Genomic DNA, 19,592 nt, shown 5'->3' on the forward strand with positions numbered 1-19,592 from the left:
TCATACTGAAAATGAAAAACTATTACCACTGAATTCCTTTCCAGAAGGAATAGCATAATTAATTAACACCTATATTTACAACACTGGAATAAATGCAGCTCAAACTAAGACATACAGTCCATCCGGAAAGTATTCAAAGCGCTTCGCTTTTTTCAAATTTTTTATGCTATAGCCTCATTCCAAAATGGATTAAATTAATTTATTTCCTCAAAATTCTACACACAATACCCCATAATGACAATGTGAATAAGATTTTTTTTTATTTGTTGCAAATTTATTACAAATAAAAAAGCTGAAAAATTACATGTACTTAAGTATTTACAGCCTTTGCTCAATAATTTGTTGATGCACATTTGGCAACGATTCTTGATGCTTCACTGTAGGGATGGTATTAGCCTGGTGATGAGCGGTGCCTGGTTTTCTCCTAACCTAATGCCTGGCACTCACTCCAAAGGGTTCAATTTTAGTCTCATCAGACCAGAGAATTTTGCCAGCTCTAGGACGAGTCCTGGAGGTTCCAAACATCTTCCACTTATGGAAGCCACTGTGCTCATTAGAACTTTCAGAGGAGCAGAAAATTTCTCTGTATCCTTCCCCAGCCCTGTGCCTCTAGACCAGGGGTGGGCAAACTCAGTCCTGGAGGGCCGGTGTCCTGCACAGTTTAGCTCCAACACTAATCAAACACACCTGAACAAGCTAATCAGAGTCTTCAAGATCACTAGAAATCCATAAGCAGGTGCGTTTGATTAGAGTTGGAGCTAAACTGTGCAGGACACCGGCCCTCCAGGACTGAGTTTGCCCACCCCTGCTCTAGACAATCCTGTCTCGGCGATCTACAGACAAATCCTTTGTCTTCATGCTTGGTTTGTGCTTTGACATGCACTGTCAACCCTGTGACCTTATATAGACAGGTGTATGCCTTTTCAAATCATGTCCAGTCAACTGAATTTACCACAGGTGAACTCCAATAAAGCTGCTGAAACATCTCAAGAATGATCAGTGAAAACAGAATGTACCTGAGCTCATTTTAGAGATTCACGGCAAAGGCTGTGAATACTTCTGTACATGTACTTTTTCAGCTTTTTTATTTGTAATAAATTAGCAACAATTTAAAAGAAATCTTTTTTCACTTTGTCATTATGGGGTATTGTGTGTAGAATTTTGAGGAAATAAATGAATGTAATCCATTTTGGAATAAGGCTCTAACATGAAAAATGTGGAAACAGTAAAGCGCTTTGAATACTTTCCGGATCACTGTATAGTCTCTTTAAACATTGAACATCGAATGTTGTCTTTCACATGTCTTTAACAATTAATATAAAACCAAAATAATTAAAACTAACGTAAACTAACTCAGATCCTAACAAACCATACATCAACTGTAAGATCATTTATTCACCCTGTATAAACCTAAATTCAAAACAAATGTACACTTATGACTGGTTTTGTGGTAAAGGGTCAAATATGTCTATTGTACCGCCTGTAAAACAACAGATTTATTGTTGTTGGCATAAAACTTTTGTACAGTAATGTGTGTATATTTATATAGTACGTTTTGAAACAAAGCGTTTGATAACCTTAAAAAAATCTTGCATTGTAAATTTTGGATACAGCCCCTTTAAAAATACATTTAGATTTAAGCAAGTATGTTTTAAAAAACAATAATATGCTCTAAAGTACATATATTTTTTAATATTTTGGGCTTTCAGTTGAAAGAAAAGCTGTCGTCTGATCTAACCAAGGCCACAGAGAGACTACAGGTGACCCTTAACCAGTTACACAAGCTGGAGGCGGAGAAACTGATCCAAACCAATCAGATTACAGCACTGGAGACTGAACGCTTGCAGCTGATTGTAGAGAAGGAGGAGCTAAGGAAAACATTTGATGAGGGTCTTCATGAGAATAATAGAGACCTGGGAGAGAGATGCTTCCAACTCAAGTATGAATAAACAAATATTACATGATATATAGATTTTCTTGATTATATTTCTAATCTGGGTTATTCACGTCTCAAATCAAGGGAACAGCGGGACAATCTGGAGCTAGAAAATCAGCGTCTGCAATTCAAATGTCAAGAACTGGAACAAAAAATACAAAGCCTGGAGGTGGGGCAGCAACACAAAAAAGAGGAGGAGCGTCATATGAGGGCGGAGTTTGAGCGGGAGAAGGAGGAGTTAAAGAAAGTGGCTGCTCACTGGAACGAGAGATGGCTGGATGTGGCGATGACGTTATGCTCAACTCAGGAAGAACTAGATGTGCTCAAACGTCAGCAGCAAGAGAAAGACAGAGTATGTATCTGATTTAATCACTTGGGAAATGTGTGGTCTTACTGTGTTTACATAGGACCACTAGCAAGGTCTGGAATTTCATTAAAAGTAAAGATTTTCCTCTCGTTCCTAATGATGGGATCAGAAGTAAGGCAATACAAAGACTTTATTCCGCAACTTAGAGTCATCTTTGTCATTTGGCTTGTTGCCTTTATTTTTGCTTACCTGTTGAATACATTAATTGGTGGGAGCTAAACTGTGATGTAGAAGTTGGTATTAATCATCTGTGGAACTGTATTTAGCCACATGTTTTTAGCCATAATCTCAGGTGGTTTTAGATCAAGTTATAATGATATTTTGGAAGCCATTAGCCACTGACATCCAAATTAGGAAAAATAAAACTGTCTTACAGCAAGAGGCTGATGCTTAGCATGTATACATGTGTGTTTTTAAATATGTAATTCATGTAAAAGGCTGTTTTTTCGTAATGTTAGTTTGTAACAATGTATGTTCTGTTAATGCTCAATCTTTCGAAAGGGGTCTGGATGCAGTGCAATCTGAGCTGCATCCAATGCTTTTTAATGCGCTCACACATTAACCTAACCACACCCCTAACCCTTCCCGTCACAGTGATGTCACTCACTCCATTGAGTGCATTGTGTCTGACACTGCATCGCTGAGTGATGCAATCTCAGCTTGCATCATAAAGGCTGCATCCAGATACTTCTCTTCATAGGTGTCTTGTGAAGACCTGAACGGAGAGCTGGAGGAGGAGCTGCTGAGGTTGAGAAACATGCTGAAGGTCAGAGATGTTGAGCTGGAGGAGCTGCAGTCTGTTCTCAATCAGGTGAGGCCTGCAAACCTGACCTGATATCTGTGTAATCCTGAAGGAGGACAGACATCTGATTTTTTTCTATGTTGTTCAGGAGTCACAAAAGAGTAATAATGTCCAGAGGCTGGAGAAGCTGCTTTCAGAGAAGGAAAAGGAATTGATGGAAAAGTATGTACAGCTAACTGATAATCAATCATTACTATTATAAACTAAGCTATAAATATATAGGATATTAAAGAATATACCATCTATCTATCTATCTATCTATCTATCTATCTATCTATCTATCTATCTATCTATCTATCTATCTATCTATCTATCTATCTATCTATCTATCTATCTATCTATCTATCTATCTATCTATCTATCTATCTATCTATCTATCTATCTATCATCTGTATAAGTAATATCTTAATATTAGTCAAAGTTAACATACGTGTTTGCCCCCCTCTTAAAACAAAACTTAACTCTGGTTTATCACATATGAGTTCAGTTTCTCTAGCCACACCCAGGCCGGATTACTGCCACACCTGTTCACAATCAAGAAATCACTTGTATAGGACTTGTCTGACAAAATGAAGTAGACCAAAAGATCCTCAAAAGCTAGACATCATGCTGAGATATAAAGAAATTCCAAACAAATGAGAAAGAAAATAACTGCGGTCTACCAGTCTATAAAAGGTTATAAACTTATTTCTAAAGCTTTAGAACTGCAGCAAACCCAACACAATCTCACAGCAATTCGTAACGTTTTGATTTAGTGGTTAATTCATATGAATTTGTACGATCTAATTGATACAATTTAGTATGCTTTTCTTATCCCCCAATGACGGTTGGGTTCAGGGGTGGGGTTGGATGCCATGCGCCTTTTTTAAATTGTACAATTTTGTACGACTGAACTCATACAAATTCAAAAACATGAAACAGTGAAGAACCTTTCCAGGAGTGACCAAAATTAACCCAAGGTGCAGTGACAACTCATCCAAGAGGTCACAAAAGACCCCACAACAACATCCAAAGCACTGCAGGCCTCACTTGCATCAGTTAAAGTGAGTGTTCCACCATAAAAAAAAGGGACTGGGCAAAAATAGCAGAGTTTCAATTATTACAAAAACCACTGCTCTGCAAAAAGAACATAAAGACTAGTCTTAGCCTTGCCAGAAAACATCTTGATGAAGAGACAAGAGGTGAAAAAGAACATCTTACCAACAGTAAAATAGGATAGTTATGTGTGATGGTCTTTGGTGCTACAAGACTTGGAAGACTTGCTTTGATAAATGGAACCATGACTTTTGCTGTGTACTAAAATACCCTGAAGGAGAATGTCCGACCATCTGTTTGTGACCTCAAGCTGAAGCAAACTTGGATTCGGCAGCAGGACTGTGATCCAAAGCATATCAAGTCCACTTCTGAATGGCTGAAATAACACAAAATAAACACTTTGGAGTGGCTTAATCAAAGTCCTGACCTAAATCCAATTGAGATGCTAGGCATGACCTTAAAAAGGCAGTTTATGTTTATAAACCCTCTAATGTGGTTTAATTAAAATTCTGCAAAGATGAGTGGGCCAAAATTCCTCCACAGCACATGCAGCATATGAGGTGGTGGATCATTTTTTGTTTTCTTTCCTCATTTTCATGAAAGTTATGGTATTATCATATTTCTTCAAGTGTAACCAAAATATAACAATTTATCATCACTTTCCCTGTCTTTCCCATCACTTTTTTGTCTTCAAATTATGCAAAGATGTTATATTTTCTGCAGACTGACATTTCGAATACCTGTCAGTTATTCTTAGAAATATGCAGCTAGAACAAAATGTTCATTCTAAGAGTTGCACACTTGCACGAGGTGCATTTCTGCTCTTTGAGTTCGAAGGGTGTCAAACCACAACACTTTCTTGCCTACCGTACCTGATGGTATTTATTGTGTCTGAAGAGTCACAGTGGTATAGAGGTAGAGGAAATGATGTTCTGTGAGATGTAGATTAGTGACAAACAGTCCAATTTACCAGACGTAACATCTGTTGCTGACACAGGAAAATGTGCTGCAGAAAAATTAATCCAAAATAGGGAACCTATTACAAGATATAAAATAAGTCTCTGATGTACCTTGAGTGTGTATGTGAGGTTTCAGCTCCAAATACCCCACAAATAAATTTTTTATAACTCTTTGAAACTTCTCTTTTTGGGTTCAAATTGTGCTTGTTATGGTGACAGTCACCTAAAATTCAAATGAGATTGTGCACCCAGTGCTCTTTTCAAAAGAGGGCAGAGTTTCAAAGGTCTATGCGTCAAAACAGAACCAACGTTATCTCTATGAAAAACTGAAAATGTCAAAAAAAGTGGCTCAGAAGACATAAGGTAGCATATGTTGTTCATTTGTGCATCTTAAAACTCAACATTTATAATCAACCCAAGCTCATTCTGAAAACGTACCTCTATATACATTTCTGGAGAGTGCCAAATACGTCCAAGGAGCTGCGTTTTTTGCAGTTTTTGTTTTCGCAAATGCACTAGAGGCCGCTGTGTAGGCTTTTTGAGAGCTCAAATTTCTCTTGCAAATGCCAACCTCGCCTGCTCTTCTTACATAAATCCACCAGAGGCTGCTGTCGACTGACTGTTTGACTGAATGACTGACTGAGTGACCTATCGACTGACCCACCCTCCTCCTTCCCTGAACCCAACCAATAGTGTTTTCAAAAGCACCAGTCAGCTGGTAAGTGTGAAAAGGAATTGCATCACACCACCCCTTATCGTTTGTTTAAAATGACTTATGTGCTTCTGGCTACATAATTCACGATCTTCAGAAATGGATATAGGGCTACCTTTTCAGAATGAGCCTACGTTGTTTATAATGCCTCTTAGCTGACATTAACTAGCATGTAGAGTGCAAAATGGCAGGTATCTGCTTCTCACTCAGGGCTGTTTATGCAAATGCAATATGGCTGCTGACATGTCATCCAGGTGCTGCACACTGAAAAGCGCTATATAAAATGTAAGGAATTATTATTATTATTATTACATTTTTACAGTTAGAGGCTGGCTATATTCCCAATCTGTTCCCACACAGCTGATTTTTGCACAAGGTACCTTTTAAAGTCCCCATCAAATCAAAATGAAAGATTTTTAGGTGTAAAGGCTGATTTGTACTTCTGTGTCAAGCACATGTGTGTGTCTCGGCACAGCCTTTGTGTGGTCGTATAGCCCTCATCATGGCTGACGCGCACCACTCATAAAAATATGTAACTACACATTGCAACGACGCATAGCGCAAGCTCTGTGATTGGTCAGCTTGGTAGCTGTGATGAGAGTGGTGCTGAAAGCTGCGAGCCCAATGGAGTGAGTGTTTACAAGTATCCAGTCCCGTAAAGGAGCTCCAGGTGGAAACTTTGTTTTTTGTTTACCTTATGATTACTGTTGTCCTTACTGAAAAAACCAGCTTAAACCAGCCTAGGCTGGTTGGCTGGTTTTAGCTGGTTGACCAGCCTGGTTTCAGAGGGGTTTTGGCCACTTTCAGCCTGGTCTTAGCTGGTCAGGCTAGAAAATGACCAGCTAAAACCAGCTTGACCACCTTTCCAGGCTGGAAGCCCAGCCAAAACCAGCTATGTCCAGCTTAAACCAGGCTGATCAAGCTGGTTTTAGCTGGATTTAGCTGGTCAATTTTCAGCCTGACCAGCTAAGACCAGGCTGGAAATGGCTGGAAACCAGCCTGGAAATGGCCAAAACCCCTCTAAAACCAGGCTGGTCAACCAGCTAAAACCAGCCAACCAGCCTAGGCTGGTTTAAGCTGGATTTTACAGCAGGGGTTGCAAAACTGCTGATTTCCTCCTCTAAATGAGCAAGTTTTAGCTACTTTTACAGTACGGTAGCATTCAGAAAAAACAAATTACCCATGAAGAAACACAGAGGAACATAAAAACCTACTGCCAGCTAGCGTTTCGGAAGTGTTATTGCAGAGCCACACAAACAGCAGGCAGAAGTATAAATGCATGACTACATGCAAGGCAGGCGCCATGGGTCACGCCGATCACTTGACGCAAAAGTATGAATCAGCCTTTAGTATCAATATTTTAGTCCTAAGGTAATCTAAAATCTAGTGTGCTCTTGAACAGTGACAAAAATTCACATAGAAATAAACATTCAAAGCTTTTGGTTTGTTACTTCTGACTAAATAAATCAACAATTTGTTTTATGTCACCCCATACCTCAGTTTCTAATCAAAGCTTCTGACCAATCAAATGCTCTGTAGAACTTGACATGTCCCTCCACTCTCAAGACACTATTGCTGATGCTGAAATGAGAGATTTATTCACGTCAAAGATCATTCAAACTGAGGGATGGCCTAAACGCTTGTAAACATAGGAAAATAATTAACAGTGTGTTGATCTAAACTCCTTATTAATCGTTTTGAAACACCCTGTGCACAGCACCACTCTACGGCAAACCCCGAGGGGGAAAATATGTTGCATGCGCATAAAGTATAAGACGTCAGTGGTTCAACTGTAAAAATTACTTCGATTAGGGTGTGCTTTTACTATGGTTTATACAATGCATGTGTCAATATGACCTGCTGCGAAAGAAAATTATTTGACAATTTCTGGTTTGTTTTCTGTCTTGTGACCGTTACAGGATTTGGAGGATGAGAGAGCTCTCAGATTTCATCTAAAATGTCTTAAATTGTGACGAAGATGAACAAAAGTCTCATGAATTAAAATTTTTTGGGTGAACTAACCCAATTCAAAATTTCAAAATGTTCATCAAGACAAAGGACTGCATTTATTTTTCACCTGTGGCTTTAACTCTCATTCAATGTAATTATTCAGTGCCACTAAAAATTGTAAAACTGTAAGAAAATACACAACCTGACAAAAGTCTTGTCGCCTATCCTAAGTTTGAGGAACAACAAATAATAACTTGACTTCTAGTTAATCATTTGGTATCAGAAGTTGCTTATTTGAAAGGCAAAGGCTTTCTAGATTTCTAGATTACGCTTATTTTACCTAAATAAAACATGATCATGCCTTGATTTTTATTTATATAATTAAGACAGTAAGGTCTGACTTTGCTTGGACAAAAATCTTGATGACTCAAATAACTCATCTGGAATGGCAAAGAAAGTGTTCTTGCAGGACTCCCAGAGGAGATTCTTTGGTTTCATCTACAATGGCTCCTCCTCCATCTTACCCCAGCCATGCTCAATAATGTTCATGTCTGGTGACTGGGATGGCCAATCGTGGAGCACCTGGACCTTCTTTGCTTTCAGGAACTTTGACGTGGAGGCTGAAGTATGAGAAAGAGCGCTATCCTGCTGAAGAATTTACCCTCTCTTGTGGTTTGTAATGTAATAAGCAGCACAAAGGTCTTGATACCTCAGGCTATTGATGTTGCCATCCACTCTGCAGATCTCTCGCATGCCCCCACACTGATTGTAACCCCAAACCATGATTTTTACTTCACCAAACTTGACTGATTTCTGTGAGAATTTTGGGTCCATGCGGGTTTCGATAGATCTTCTGCAGTATTTGTAATAATTGGGATGCAGATCAACAGACAATTCATCAGAAAAATCTACTATCTGCCACTTTCCCAAATGATTAACTAGATGTCAAGTTATTATTTGTTGCTCTTACAACTGGGATAGACGACAAGACTTTTGCCAGGTAGTGAAAGTAAAACAGATAATTGATCTTTTAAATCATGAGTTATTTTATAAGCTCTTTTTTGCCTTGCTACCACAGGGATCAAGATCTGAAGAACCTGGAGACTCAGAGGATAACAGAGAAAGCAGAGGCTCAGATCAAGATATCAGCCCTGGAGCAAGAGGTACAACAATGTCCATGACGTTAAAAGTTTCTCATGACAGATCAGATTCATATGATGTGGGTTCAGTATTCAGCTCTGCCTCTTTACTTCGGGCAGAATTTTGGACATAAAGGACATCTAGGACAGGAAGTGGTCAGAGAATCTAGTCCTGAGTCAATGTCAGCCCTGTTGGAAGGTAGGCTTTCATGCTATGACTAAGCAAAGCCTGATTTTTTTTTATAGTTACATTGACACAAAAGGTTCTACCTAAACAAGCTCAGTTGTTGAGTTCAGATATCTGTCAGAATTCAAAATACAACAGAAGTTAATAGTATCGACTTGCATATGCAAGCTGGGAAATGCAGTCCCAGACATGCAATCTCAGACACAAAGCACTCAATGGAGCGAGTGACATCACTGTGAGGGGTAAGATTAAGGGTGTGGTTAGGTGTGTGCATTAAAAGCATTGCTTGCAGCAGCACCTGGTCTGCATTCAGATCTCACTCAGACAAGTAGGCATTTACACCATATTGCTGCATTTAAAATTCTGCCCATGGAGGCATCATTTCAACACAGGAAGGCATCTAGGGATGTCAAATTCCAAATTATGATTTACTTTCTGTCATCTGAGCTACCCACTCCTGGTCAAATTTCAAAGGAAGCTAATTGTGTCGTTCTGTGCCTTTTTCTTAACTCTTTTTCTGTCAGTTGAACTAAAACATAACCATGGTGTCTTGAAGTGCTGCTTGATCAAGGTTTTCTGCTTTTGTCAGATGTTAGAATTGCCTAGAGCTGCTGTAGCTTTTAATTGCAGCCCATATTACAACCTCAAATCAGAAAAGGCTGGGACAGTATGGAAAACGCTAATAATTGAAAAAAACAAGTGATTTCTAAATTTACTTTACTAAATTTACTTTATGACTCATATTTCATTGCAGACGATACAACAAACATATTTAATGTGTTCCTCATGATTTTTTTATTGTAAAATAAACACATTCCAATTTTGTTTAGAGAACACAATGTTCATTTCTCCCAAAAAATACCTAAAAAAAATACTGATTCATCTGACAACATTACACTTTTCCACTGTGTGATGGTCCATCCCAGATGCCTCTAAGCCTAGAGAAGTTGACAGCACTTCTGGACGCCATTAACATAAGGCTTCTTTTTGGCACAGTACAGTTTTAACTGGTATTTGTGGATGTATTGTGGTACTTGACAAAGGTTTGCCAAAGTAGTCTTGAGCCCATGTGGTGATGTCACTTATGAATGATGATTTGCAGTCCCACCAGAGGGATCTGAGATCAAGGTAGTTCAGCTTAGGCTTGCACCCTTGTCCTTTACGCACTGAAATTCCTCCAGATTCCTTGAATCTTTTAATTGTTATGCACTGTTGAGGGAGAAATATCCAAATGCCTTTCTATTTTTCTTTAAGGAACATTGTGTTTAAACATTACAATAATTTTCTGACATATTTGTTGGCAAACTGGCGATCTTCGGCCCATCTTTGCACCTAAAGGACTAGACCTTCCTTGCATGCTGCTTTTGTACCAAATCATAATTACAATCACCTGTTGATATCACCTGTTTCAAATCACATCATTATTTAATTTACCTGATTGCTAGACCTAAATTGCTCCTGTCCCAACTTTTTTGAAATGTGTCGCAAGAACCAAAATTGGAATATGTGACTGACAACAAAACTTTTCTGGAATTTGCAGTGGCAGGAGAAGCCACTGTAAGCCTTTTTGTAATATAATAAATGAATTGTGTCTCAGAAAACGAAGATGAAACGCAATGGATGCAATCATAACACATGCATGTAAGACAGTTTTCGGAGGTTATAATACTAAACTACTTTGATGACAGATATTGACCACAGGATTTTATAATGTCCAAAACAGCATTTCTGATGTTGTGTTATGTGGTCATGGGCATTCTTGGAGAATCAAATCATGTAGTTCTAGTTTATATTAGTTCTTATAACTACCAGGTATGATACCTACTTTTGACTTGGGTCAGAGTCCTCAGACCCTACTCTGAAGTAGGAGCAAATTAAGCCCCACAGTAGTTCTAGGAATTTAAAAAAGTTTCTCCAATTTCCTATGGAACCTTATAATTCTAATGATATAAACAGCTCTGATTAGAATGCCACATATTTTGAAATGATAAAATGCAGCATAAAACTATGCACTCTTCAGAGTCATACTAGAATAACAAAGTAATTTATGTACATTTTTAGGACAATTATAAAATTGGTATATAGTACTGTACATACTACATGGTATTGAGACATAGTCAGATAAACAGATTAAAAGTTGTAATGAAATCAAAATCTATTTTTATTAGTAGTGTCTATAAACGATATATCGGTGCATGTCATTGTTTTGCAAAAAGTTCATTTGCCCTCATAATTTTTTATTAAATACCATAACCTTCTCTGCGCCCTCAAAATTACCTTTCTTTCCCGTCTGGTCACATGGAATGCCTTACTGGAGGCATGTATCATTTCTGCCCTGCTTTTGTCCATTCGTCAGTCCTCCTACATTTCGTTAGCAGCGCCTATCTTTCAAAGATCCGATCGGTTGCCAAAGGACAAAATTAAACACCGGTCTTCAAAATTTTCTTAATTTAGGACAGTTTAATCAAATGTATGTCACGAATCACGGTATTTAAAAAAAACACAATCTTAACTTCTGTTTCATAGCAACTTTAAAATCCCAGTAATTTTTTGTAGCTCTATCGCCCCCTTCTGTACTGGTGGTGTGTTCCTGCCAAAACAACCCAGTGCCAGAATGTGCTAGCTAAGCATTCATTCATTTATTCATTTAATCATTTTCCTTCAGCTTACTCCATTTATTCATTGGTGGTCGCCACAGCGGAATGAACCGCCAACTTAACCAGCATATGTTTTACACAGCGAATGCCCTTCCAGCTGCAATCCAGTACTGTACTCATTCACACATACACTATGGCCAAGTTTAGTTTATTCAATTTACCTATAGCACATGTCTTTGGACTGTGAGGGAACCCAAAGCACCTGGAGGAAACCCACGCAAACACGTGGAGAACATGCAAACTCTACACAAAAATGCCAACTGACTCAGCAGGGACTCGAACTAGTGACCTTACTGGTGACTTTGCTAACCACTAAGCCACCATGTCGCAGCTAGCTAAGCATTCATGAGTATATTTCTGCAGCTTAGCTTGTTTTTATGTCCTGGTCCTAGAAAGCAGGATGCGAGCAGAAAGGCACCAGCACGAAAGAGACCAGGCCTTACAAAAACTGTTTGATCTTGGATGTTCCCAGGTACTATTTTTGTTTGCATTATAGTTTGCAAATGCACATCATTGTCGATATTCATTGATATCCAGCTCCTTTAAATACATTTATTTTGTCCAGAGTAAAGAATGTCTACGAGAAAACATAAAACAGAAACCTGCCACTTCAGACCTTGCAGTTGATCCCAATACACAAAGGAGGCTGGTCACTGAGCAGGTGCTACACAGTAAAACAGCTTTCATCAGGAAATGTGTAATACTACTTGCTCTTTTAATTTCCTGTCTGTGCTTGTTTACATCTGTTTTCTGTACTACAGCTGAAAAGTCTGTTCAGAGAGAGAGAGCTGTGTGGAGAAAGGTCAGTAGTGCACCATTAACACCCTGTCAGTTGCCAGTCAATCTGATTCATTATCTTCCCCCCAAGGCGGGATTATTTTCTCTGCTTCTTATATAAAAACGAGACATCAGGGAAATTCCAGACGTGGAGGCCTCATCACTCTCCCTTCCCCCCTTTTCAAGTTCCTGACTGAAAATCTGTGGAAAAATCAGTAAGGAGGGTTGCCAAATCCACAGTTTTCCCACAGAGCTGGACTACTTTATAGTACCATTTGCTGCAGGTTTTTCCGCAGGTTTATGTTTTCACATCCTGTATCAATTATATTTATATGGTTTATATGGTGAAATATCCCAGTCATAATATTAATATTAGGTTAGATTTAGGTCATGATGTCAGGTGACCAAAATTCAATGTCTAGCCACCATCTAAGGACAACATTATTTTGACGTCCAATAACAACGTCAAATTATGTTGATATTTGGTTGATTTTAGGATGTGTTGGAAAGTGACCAAAATCCAACATCTGATAAATGTCATAATGGTAACGTCCACACAACGTCATGATGTAACATGATTAGACGTCAGTATTTGGTTGATTTTATGTTAGACGTTGGACATTGACAATGTCGGCCTAATGTTGGGTTCTGACATCAACCTGATTTTCATTTCCAAACTAAATCCAACATTCCTATGACTTTGAGTTATGTTGGGGTACAACGTCACTATGATGTCATGTTAACGTCCTGTGCCTGCAAGGATTTTACTCTAGCAATTTTATATTCAATCAAGGTGCTAGGACAATATATAGTTTTAATATCATAATCTACTAACAATCTACTAAAATATGGTTATTTTAAAAGAAAAAAAAACACATTTATAAAGCATGATGTAAAATATGTTTTGCTAATGGATGGTGGCATATTTTGAGTTTTGTTGTTATTTTTCATTGGTCATTTGGCTAGTTTTGTTGCAAAAACCTGGCAACCCTGTCAGTAAGCGAGCCGTTAAATGGATGGTCAGACACATTGAATGTACACATTATTGAGTGGGATCAGTCAAGGTGCATCTAACTGCTGTTATTGATCATTACATGTGTCAAACTGAAGCAAATCATTGCATCTGCAAGTTTCTGAAATGACAAAGGAAAGCATAGTTTTAAGGAGTTTGGATATTTAGATTATATATTTGTGTTCTAGATATTTACACAGATTTATTTCTGAGGGGTTTATATATGACATGATATTAAATACAAATGCATTTTTTATATATCCTGTGAATATTGACAATATATATTTGTACATTTAAACAAAAAAGTTTATTAAAAAGTTATATTCATTAAAGAGCCCCTATTATGCATTATGAAAGGTCATATTTAGTTTTCAGCGTGGTTTTGGACGGAATATGTGAATAGCCCATAAAGATTTAACCTGAGATATACAGTACAAGCACTGATCAATAATAGATAAGTGATTACAAGTCACGCAGAGCGATTATAAATTGCAACGCACAATTAAATACCTATTTTGCAAACTACAGAAAGTGAGGCAACAATTTTAGTTACACTTAAATGTTATGATCAGCAGGAAGAAGAAACTAGTCTTTATGAGCTGTACTGGTTATTGACAAAGTCCCTGCCAAAGTCTGACAAAGTCCTATACATAATAGTCTCTGCTGCTCCTTCCTTTAATAACAAATGGCTGACGAGTTCCACTTTGCAGCGTAGGTTATTGTATTAAAAATAAAAAATTGACAGAAACAAACAGCACTAGGTTGGCTATACTGTGGTATTGTTGCGAAAATGAACTTGAACCATTTATTCCCCACAGTCGAATCTCCATCTGTCAGTGATTGTCATCTTCGTGTCATGATAAGTCTCATGATCCCCGCACTCTGCTAGTGTCTGAAGGGAAACCCATGTTCACGTTTTACAGGATCAGGCACTTCATGGTGATGTACCCTATTGACATCGATGAGTCCAGGCGAAAGATCCGATTGAAACTCTATTAATTTATTCGACTCTGAGTCGACAATTTTGTTAAAGAATCAATCGTTTTAAACACTGTGCACTTTCGGAAATACAGTGCATCCGGGAAGTATTCATAGCGCTTCACTTTTTCCACATTTTTTATGCTATAGCCTTATTCCAAAATGGATTAAATTCATTTATTTCCTCAAAATTCTACACACAATAACCCATAATGAAAATGTGAAAAAAGTTTTTTTGACATAGTTTGAAATTTATTACAAATAAAAAAGCTGAAAAAGTACATGTACATAAGTATTCACAGCCTTTACCGTGAAGATCTAAATTGAGCCCAGGTACATTCTGTTTTCACTGATCAATCTTGAGATGTTTCAGCAGCTTCATTGGAGTTCACCTGTGGTAAATTCAGGTGATTGGACATGATTTGAAAAGGCATACACCTGTCTATATAAGGTCCCAGGGTTAAAAGTGCATGTCAAAGCACAAACCAAGCATGAAGACAAAGGAATTGTCTGTAGACCTCCGAGACAGGATTGTCTCGAGGCACAAGGCTGGGAAAGGATACAGAAATATTCCTGCTGCCCTGAATGTTCCAGTGAGCACAGTGGCCTCTATCATCTGTAAGTGGAAGATGTTTGGAACCACCAGGACTCTTCCTAGAGCTGGCTGGCCATCTAAGCTGAATGATCAGGGGAGAAGGGCCTTAGTCAGAAAGGTGATCAATAACCTGATGGTCACTCTGACTGAGGTCCAGCGTTCTTTTGTGGAGAGAGGAGAGCCTTACAGAAGGACAACCATCTGTGCAGCAATACACCTGGCCTGTATGGTAGAGTGGGCAGATGGAAGCCGCTCCCCTGCCTGGAATTTGCCAGAAGGCATCTGAAGGACTCTTAGACCATAAGAAACAAAATTCTCTGGTCTGATGAGACTAAAATTGAACTCTTTGGAGTGAGTATCAGGCGTTATGTTTGCAGAAAACCAGGCACCTCTCATCACCAGGCTAATACCATCCCTACAGTGGGCAAAAATTCCCAAAGACACGTGTGCAAAGCTTGTGGCATCATATTCAAAAAGACTTGAGGCTGTAATTGCTGCCAAAGGTGCATCAATAAAGTATTGAGCAAAGGCTGTGAATATTTATGTACATGTGATTTTTCAGGTTTTATTTATTTGTTTATAAATTTGCAACAATTTCAAAAAATCTTTTTTCACATTGTCATTATGGGGTATTGTGTGTAGAATTTTGAGGAAATAAATTAATTTAATCCATTTTGGAATAAGGCTGTAACATAAAAAATGTGGAAAAAGTGAAGCTCTATAAATACTTTCTAGATGCACTGTAAACCTCAGCTGGATGTTTTCATTTACTTAGTGCTGTGTTACACACTGCATGAAAGGTCATTTTCAAAAACCCATAATAGGGGCTCTTAAAAATGAGTGTGGTTATCTAAAATCTTTAGGAACAGAACGATAAGATAATGATAATCTTTAGGAATAGAAGATAAATTCATATAATTCATATATAATAATCAAAATATTTATGATTTTATTCTATTGAAAACGTACAATTATTTGAAAAGAGGCGTGCCCCAAACCCCTCCTCTAAACCTACCCTTCATTGAGGGATGAGCAAATCATAATTACTAATGAGATTGTACAAATTACATATTACCATGATATCGTGTTGATGTGTGTATATGACATATATATATATATTTATACACTTATCAGCCACTTTATTAGGTACACCTGTCCAACTGCTCGTTAACGCAAATTTCTAATCAGCCAATCACATGACAGCAACTCAATGCATTTAGGCATGTGGATGTGGTCAAGACGATCTGCTGCAGTTCAAGCTGAGCATCAGAACGGGCAAGAAAGGTGATTTAAGTGACTTTGAACATAGCATGGTTGTTGATGCCAGAGGTCAGAGGAGAATGGCCAGACTGGTTCCAGCTGATAGAAAGGGAACAGTAAGTCAAATAACCACTCGTTACAACCGAGGTCTGCAGAAGAGCTACAGTTTGCACAGGTTCACCAAAATTAGACAATAGAACATTGGAAAAACCTTGCCTGGTCTGATGAGTCTCAATTTCTGCTGCAACATTCGGATGGTATGATCAGAATTTGGCATCAACAACATGAAAGCTTGAATCCATCCTGCCTTGTATCACTGGTTCAGGCTGGTTGTGGTGGTGTAATGGTGTGGGGAATATGTTCTTGGCATACTTTGGGCCCATTAGTACCAATCAACGCTGCAGCCTACCTGAGTATTGTTGCTGATCATGTCCATCCCTTTATGATCACAATGTACCCATCTACTGCTGGCTACTTCCAGCAGGATAACACGCCGTGTCATAAAACGCGAATCATCTCAGACTGGTTTCTTGAACTTGACAATGAGTTCACTGTACTCAAATAGCCTCCACAGTCACCAGAACTCAATCCAATAGAGCACTTTTGGGATGTGGTGGAATTAGAGATTCGCATCATGGATGTGCAGCTGACAAATCTGCAACAACTGTGTGATGCTATCATGTCAATATGGAGCAAGATCTCTGAGGAATATTTCCAGTACCTTGTTAAATCTATGCCAGAATGGATTAAGGCAGTTCTGAAGGCAAAAGGGGGTCCAACCCGGTACTAGTAAGGTGTACCTAATAAAGTGGCCGGTGAGTGCACATAGTCAAACTCTGTTTCTAAATCGATTTTGCCAGGATCAGTGAGATATTGTTTTTAATTTTTTTTTAAATTTTATTCGGGTAGTTGACATTTAACATATTTAATATTTTTAGTATTTTAGTTTAAGCTTTTGTTAATGATATTAACCTTCCTCCCAACTCTCCCTCAACGGATCAGTGAAGGGTGTGAATCCTGGCTCAGGAAGAGGAGTGGGGGTGGGAACACTGGAATTTTCCCAATGTCATAATTCACATTTGACATCTGGCGACGTAAAAACTGTCTTGGGGAAAAAGGCTATTAATCAAATCTTATTGACATTTGACAAAAAAACGTTTATGTATGTGAATCGTGTTCTATTCAGATCTTCAGTGTTCCCAAGAAGACCTTACTTGGCCGATAATTTGGTCCAAAATGCTTCAGATATTAAGGTACACAAGCACATTTTCCATAAATCAGGATGTCTTTTAATACGGAAATTTATAACAGCTGTGTTACACATTTAGAACTGGAATGCTGTTGTTGACGTGAACCATCAGGGAAGAGAAACGCAGACACCAGAGCATGATCTCCAGCAGGGGGCAGCAAATCCATCTCCATCCCAGATCTCAGACTTTTACGGAGGATCAGAGGGGTCTGAAGGAGGTGTGGAGGATATACAGCCAATCAGCGTCAAGCATTCCAGCAAGACTGCCCAGGTATGGTGAGAATCTGCGCTGCCGATGATATTTTAATAGCATATATGATTGGCTTATAGTGCTCTTCTAATTCTAGCACAACTGAAAAAAAATCATATTTTAATCTGTGAGCAAAGTTTAACAAAACAACTCACAAATCACATCAGATAATAGACTAATTGGAGTGTCCTGATCTCACATTTTATCTTAATTAAAGAGCGTGCTGGGATGGAGGGTCACATAAGCTGCTTTAGTGTTGCTAAAGGGGGTCTGTTCAGATACAAGAATAAAACACACTATAGTCTGTATTGAATGATATTCCCTATTGAGAAAGTATTGAGCAATTTATTTGTTTGGATGGGCCAACCAGGGCCTGAAATAATTAAAAATGTTGTTTCTCACAATGCTAATTTGACTTTTTATCAATTTGCAATAATTTAATTTGTTGCTTTTTTCTTGCACATCCAGCCAAAGTAATATCTCCTTGAACCAAACTTAAAACAGGAGGATTTCTCTCTGTGCTGACTCAGATATGGAAGGGTCCACTTGAGGAACAGGGAGGGATCGACTGCTGAAGTGATGATCATCCATTGTGAAGACAACTTTACTAAATGCACATTTCTTCTTGTTTTCACAAGTTAAACTGCACAGCTAAGCTAAGATAATGTTCACTGCTGTTGTTTAACCTCCAAGTGACTGCACCAGCTGTGAGGTAAATTTGAAATCAGACACAAAACACAAACATGATTTCAGATGAAACGCTAAATTTATTAGTTTTTAAAATTGTAACTTTTTACATAAATTGATTGATTTTGCTGATATACAATTGATATTAGGGGTGGCGCAGTGGGTAGCGCTGTCACCTCACAGCAAGAAGCTGGTTCAAGCCTCGTCTGAGTTAGTTGGCATTTCTGTGTGGAATTTGCATGTTCTTCCCGTGTTCGTGTGGGTTTCCTCTGGGTGCACCGGTTTCCCCTACAAGTTCAAAGACACATACAGTTAAAGTCAGAATTATTAGCCCTCCTGAATTATTAGTCCCCCTGTTTATTTTTTCCCAATTTCTGTTTAATGGAGAGATTTTTTTCAACACATTTCTAAACATAATAGTTTAAATTAAATAACTGATTTATTTTATCTTTGCCATGATGACAGTAAATAATATTTGACTAGATATTTTTAAGACACATTTATACAGCTTAAAGTGACATTTAAAGGCTTAACTAGGTTAGGTTAACTAGGCAGGTTAGGGTAATTATTAGGCAAGTTATTGTATAACGATGGTTTGGTCTGTAGACTATAGAAAAAATATATATATATATATAGCTTAAAGGGGCTAATAATTTTAACCTTAAAATAGCTTATAAAAAATTAAAACTGCTTTTATTCTTGCCCAAATAAAAAAAATTAAGACTTTCATAATTAAAAAAAAAGTTAAAGGGGGGCTTGTAATTCTAACCTCAACTGTAGGTGAATTGGGTGAGCTAAATTGTCTGTAGTGTATGTGTGTGAATGAGAGTGAATGGGTGTTTCCTGCTGCGTAAAACATGCTGGATAAGTTGGCCGTTCATTCTGCTGTAGCGACACCTGATTAATAAAGGGATCCAAAAAGAAAATGAATGGAATGAACAATTTACATTATATGTGATATATGTGTGATCTAGATAGATTATTTTCAAATTTACATGTTAGTTTTCAACTAAAAACACACGTTTTGGCTGTTCATTATA

At 38.1% G+C, this 19,592-nt stretch overlaps 1 protein-coding gene across 1 annotated transcript in view; it reads left to right on the plus strand.

Annotated features, from left to right (window-relative positions):
* The window catches only part of LOC130219011 (trichohyalin-like), a 32,969-nt gene extending 14,308 nt beyond the window's left edge, over window positions 1-18,661 (plus strand). The window contains exons 11-22 of the mRNA XM_056451284.1: window positions 1,710-1,939; window positions 2,021-2,288; window positions 3,004-3,114; window positions 3,194-3,267; window positions 8,840-8,924; window positions 9,021-9,099; window positions 12,137-12,216; window positions 12,310-12,405; window positions 12,506-12,546; window positions 17,553-17,619; window positions 17,695-17,886; window positions 18,334-18,661. Coding sequence (XP_056307259.1) covers window positions 1,710-1,939; window positions 2,021-2,288; window positions 3,004-3,114; window positions 3,194-3,267; window positions 8,840-8,924; window positions 9,021-9,099; window positions 12,137-12,216; window positions 12,310-12,405; window positions 12,506-12,546; window positions 17,553-17,619; window positions 17,695-17,886; window positions 18,334-18,342 — 1,332 coding nt within the window. The 3' untranslated portion in view covers window positions 18,343-18,661. The remainder of the gene's footprint in view (window positions 1-1,709; window positions 1,940-2,020; window positions 2,289-3,003; window positions 3,115-3,193; window positions 3,268-8,839; window positions 8,925-9,020; window positions 9,100-12,136; window positions 12,217-12,309; window positions 12,406-12,505; window positions 12,547-17,552; window positions 17,620-17,694; window positions 17,887-18,333) is intronic.
* Window positions 18,662-19,592: the final 931 nt, after the last annotated feature.

The sequence above is a fragment of the Danio aesculapii genome, chromosome 25, assembly GCF_903798145.1.
Source record: "Danio aesculapii chromosome 25, fDanAes4.1, whole genome shotgun sequence".
In the NCBI taxonomy this organism is placed as follows: domain Eukaryota; kingdom Metazoa; phylum Chordata; class Actinopteri; order Cypriniformes; family Danionidae; genus Danio; species Danio aesculapii.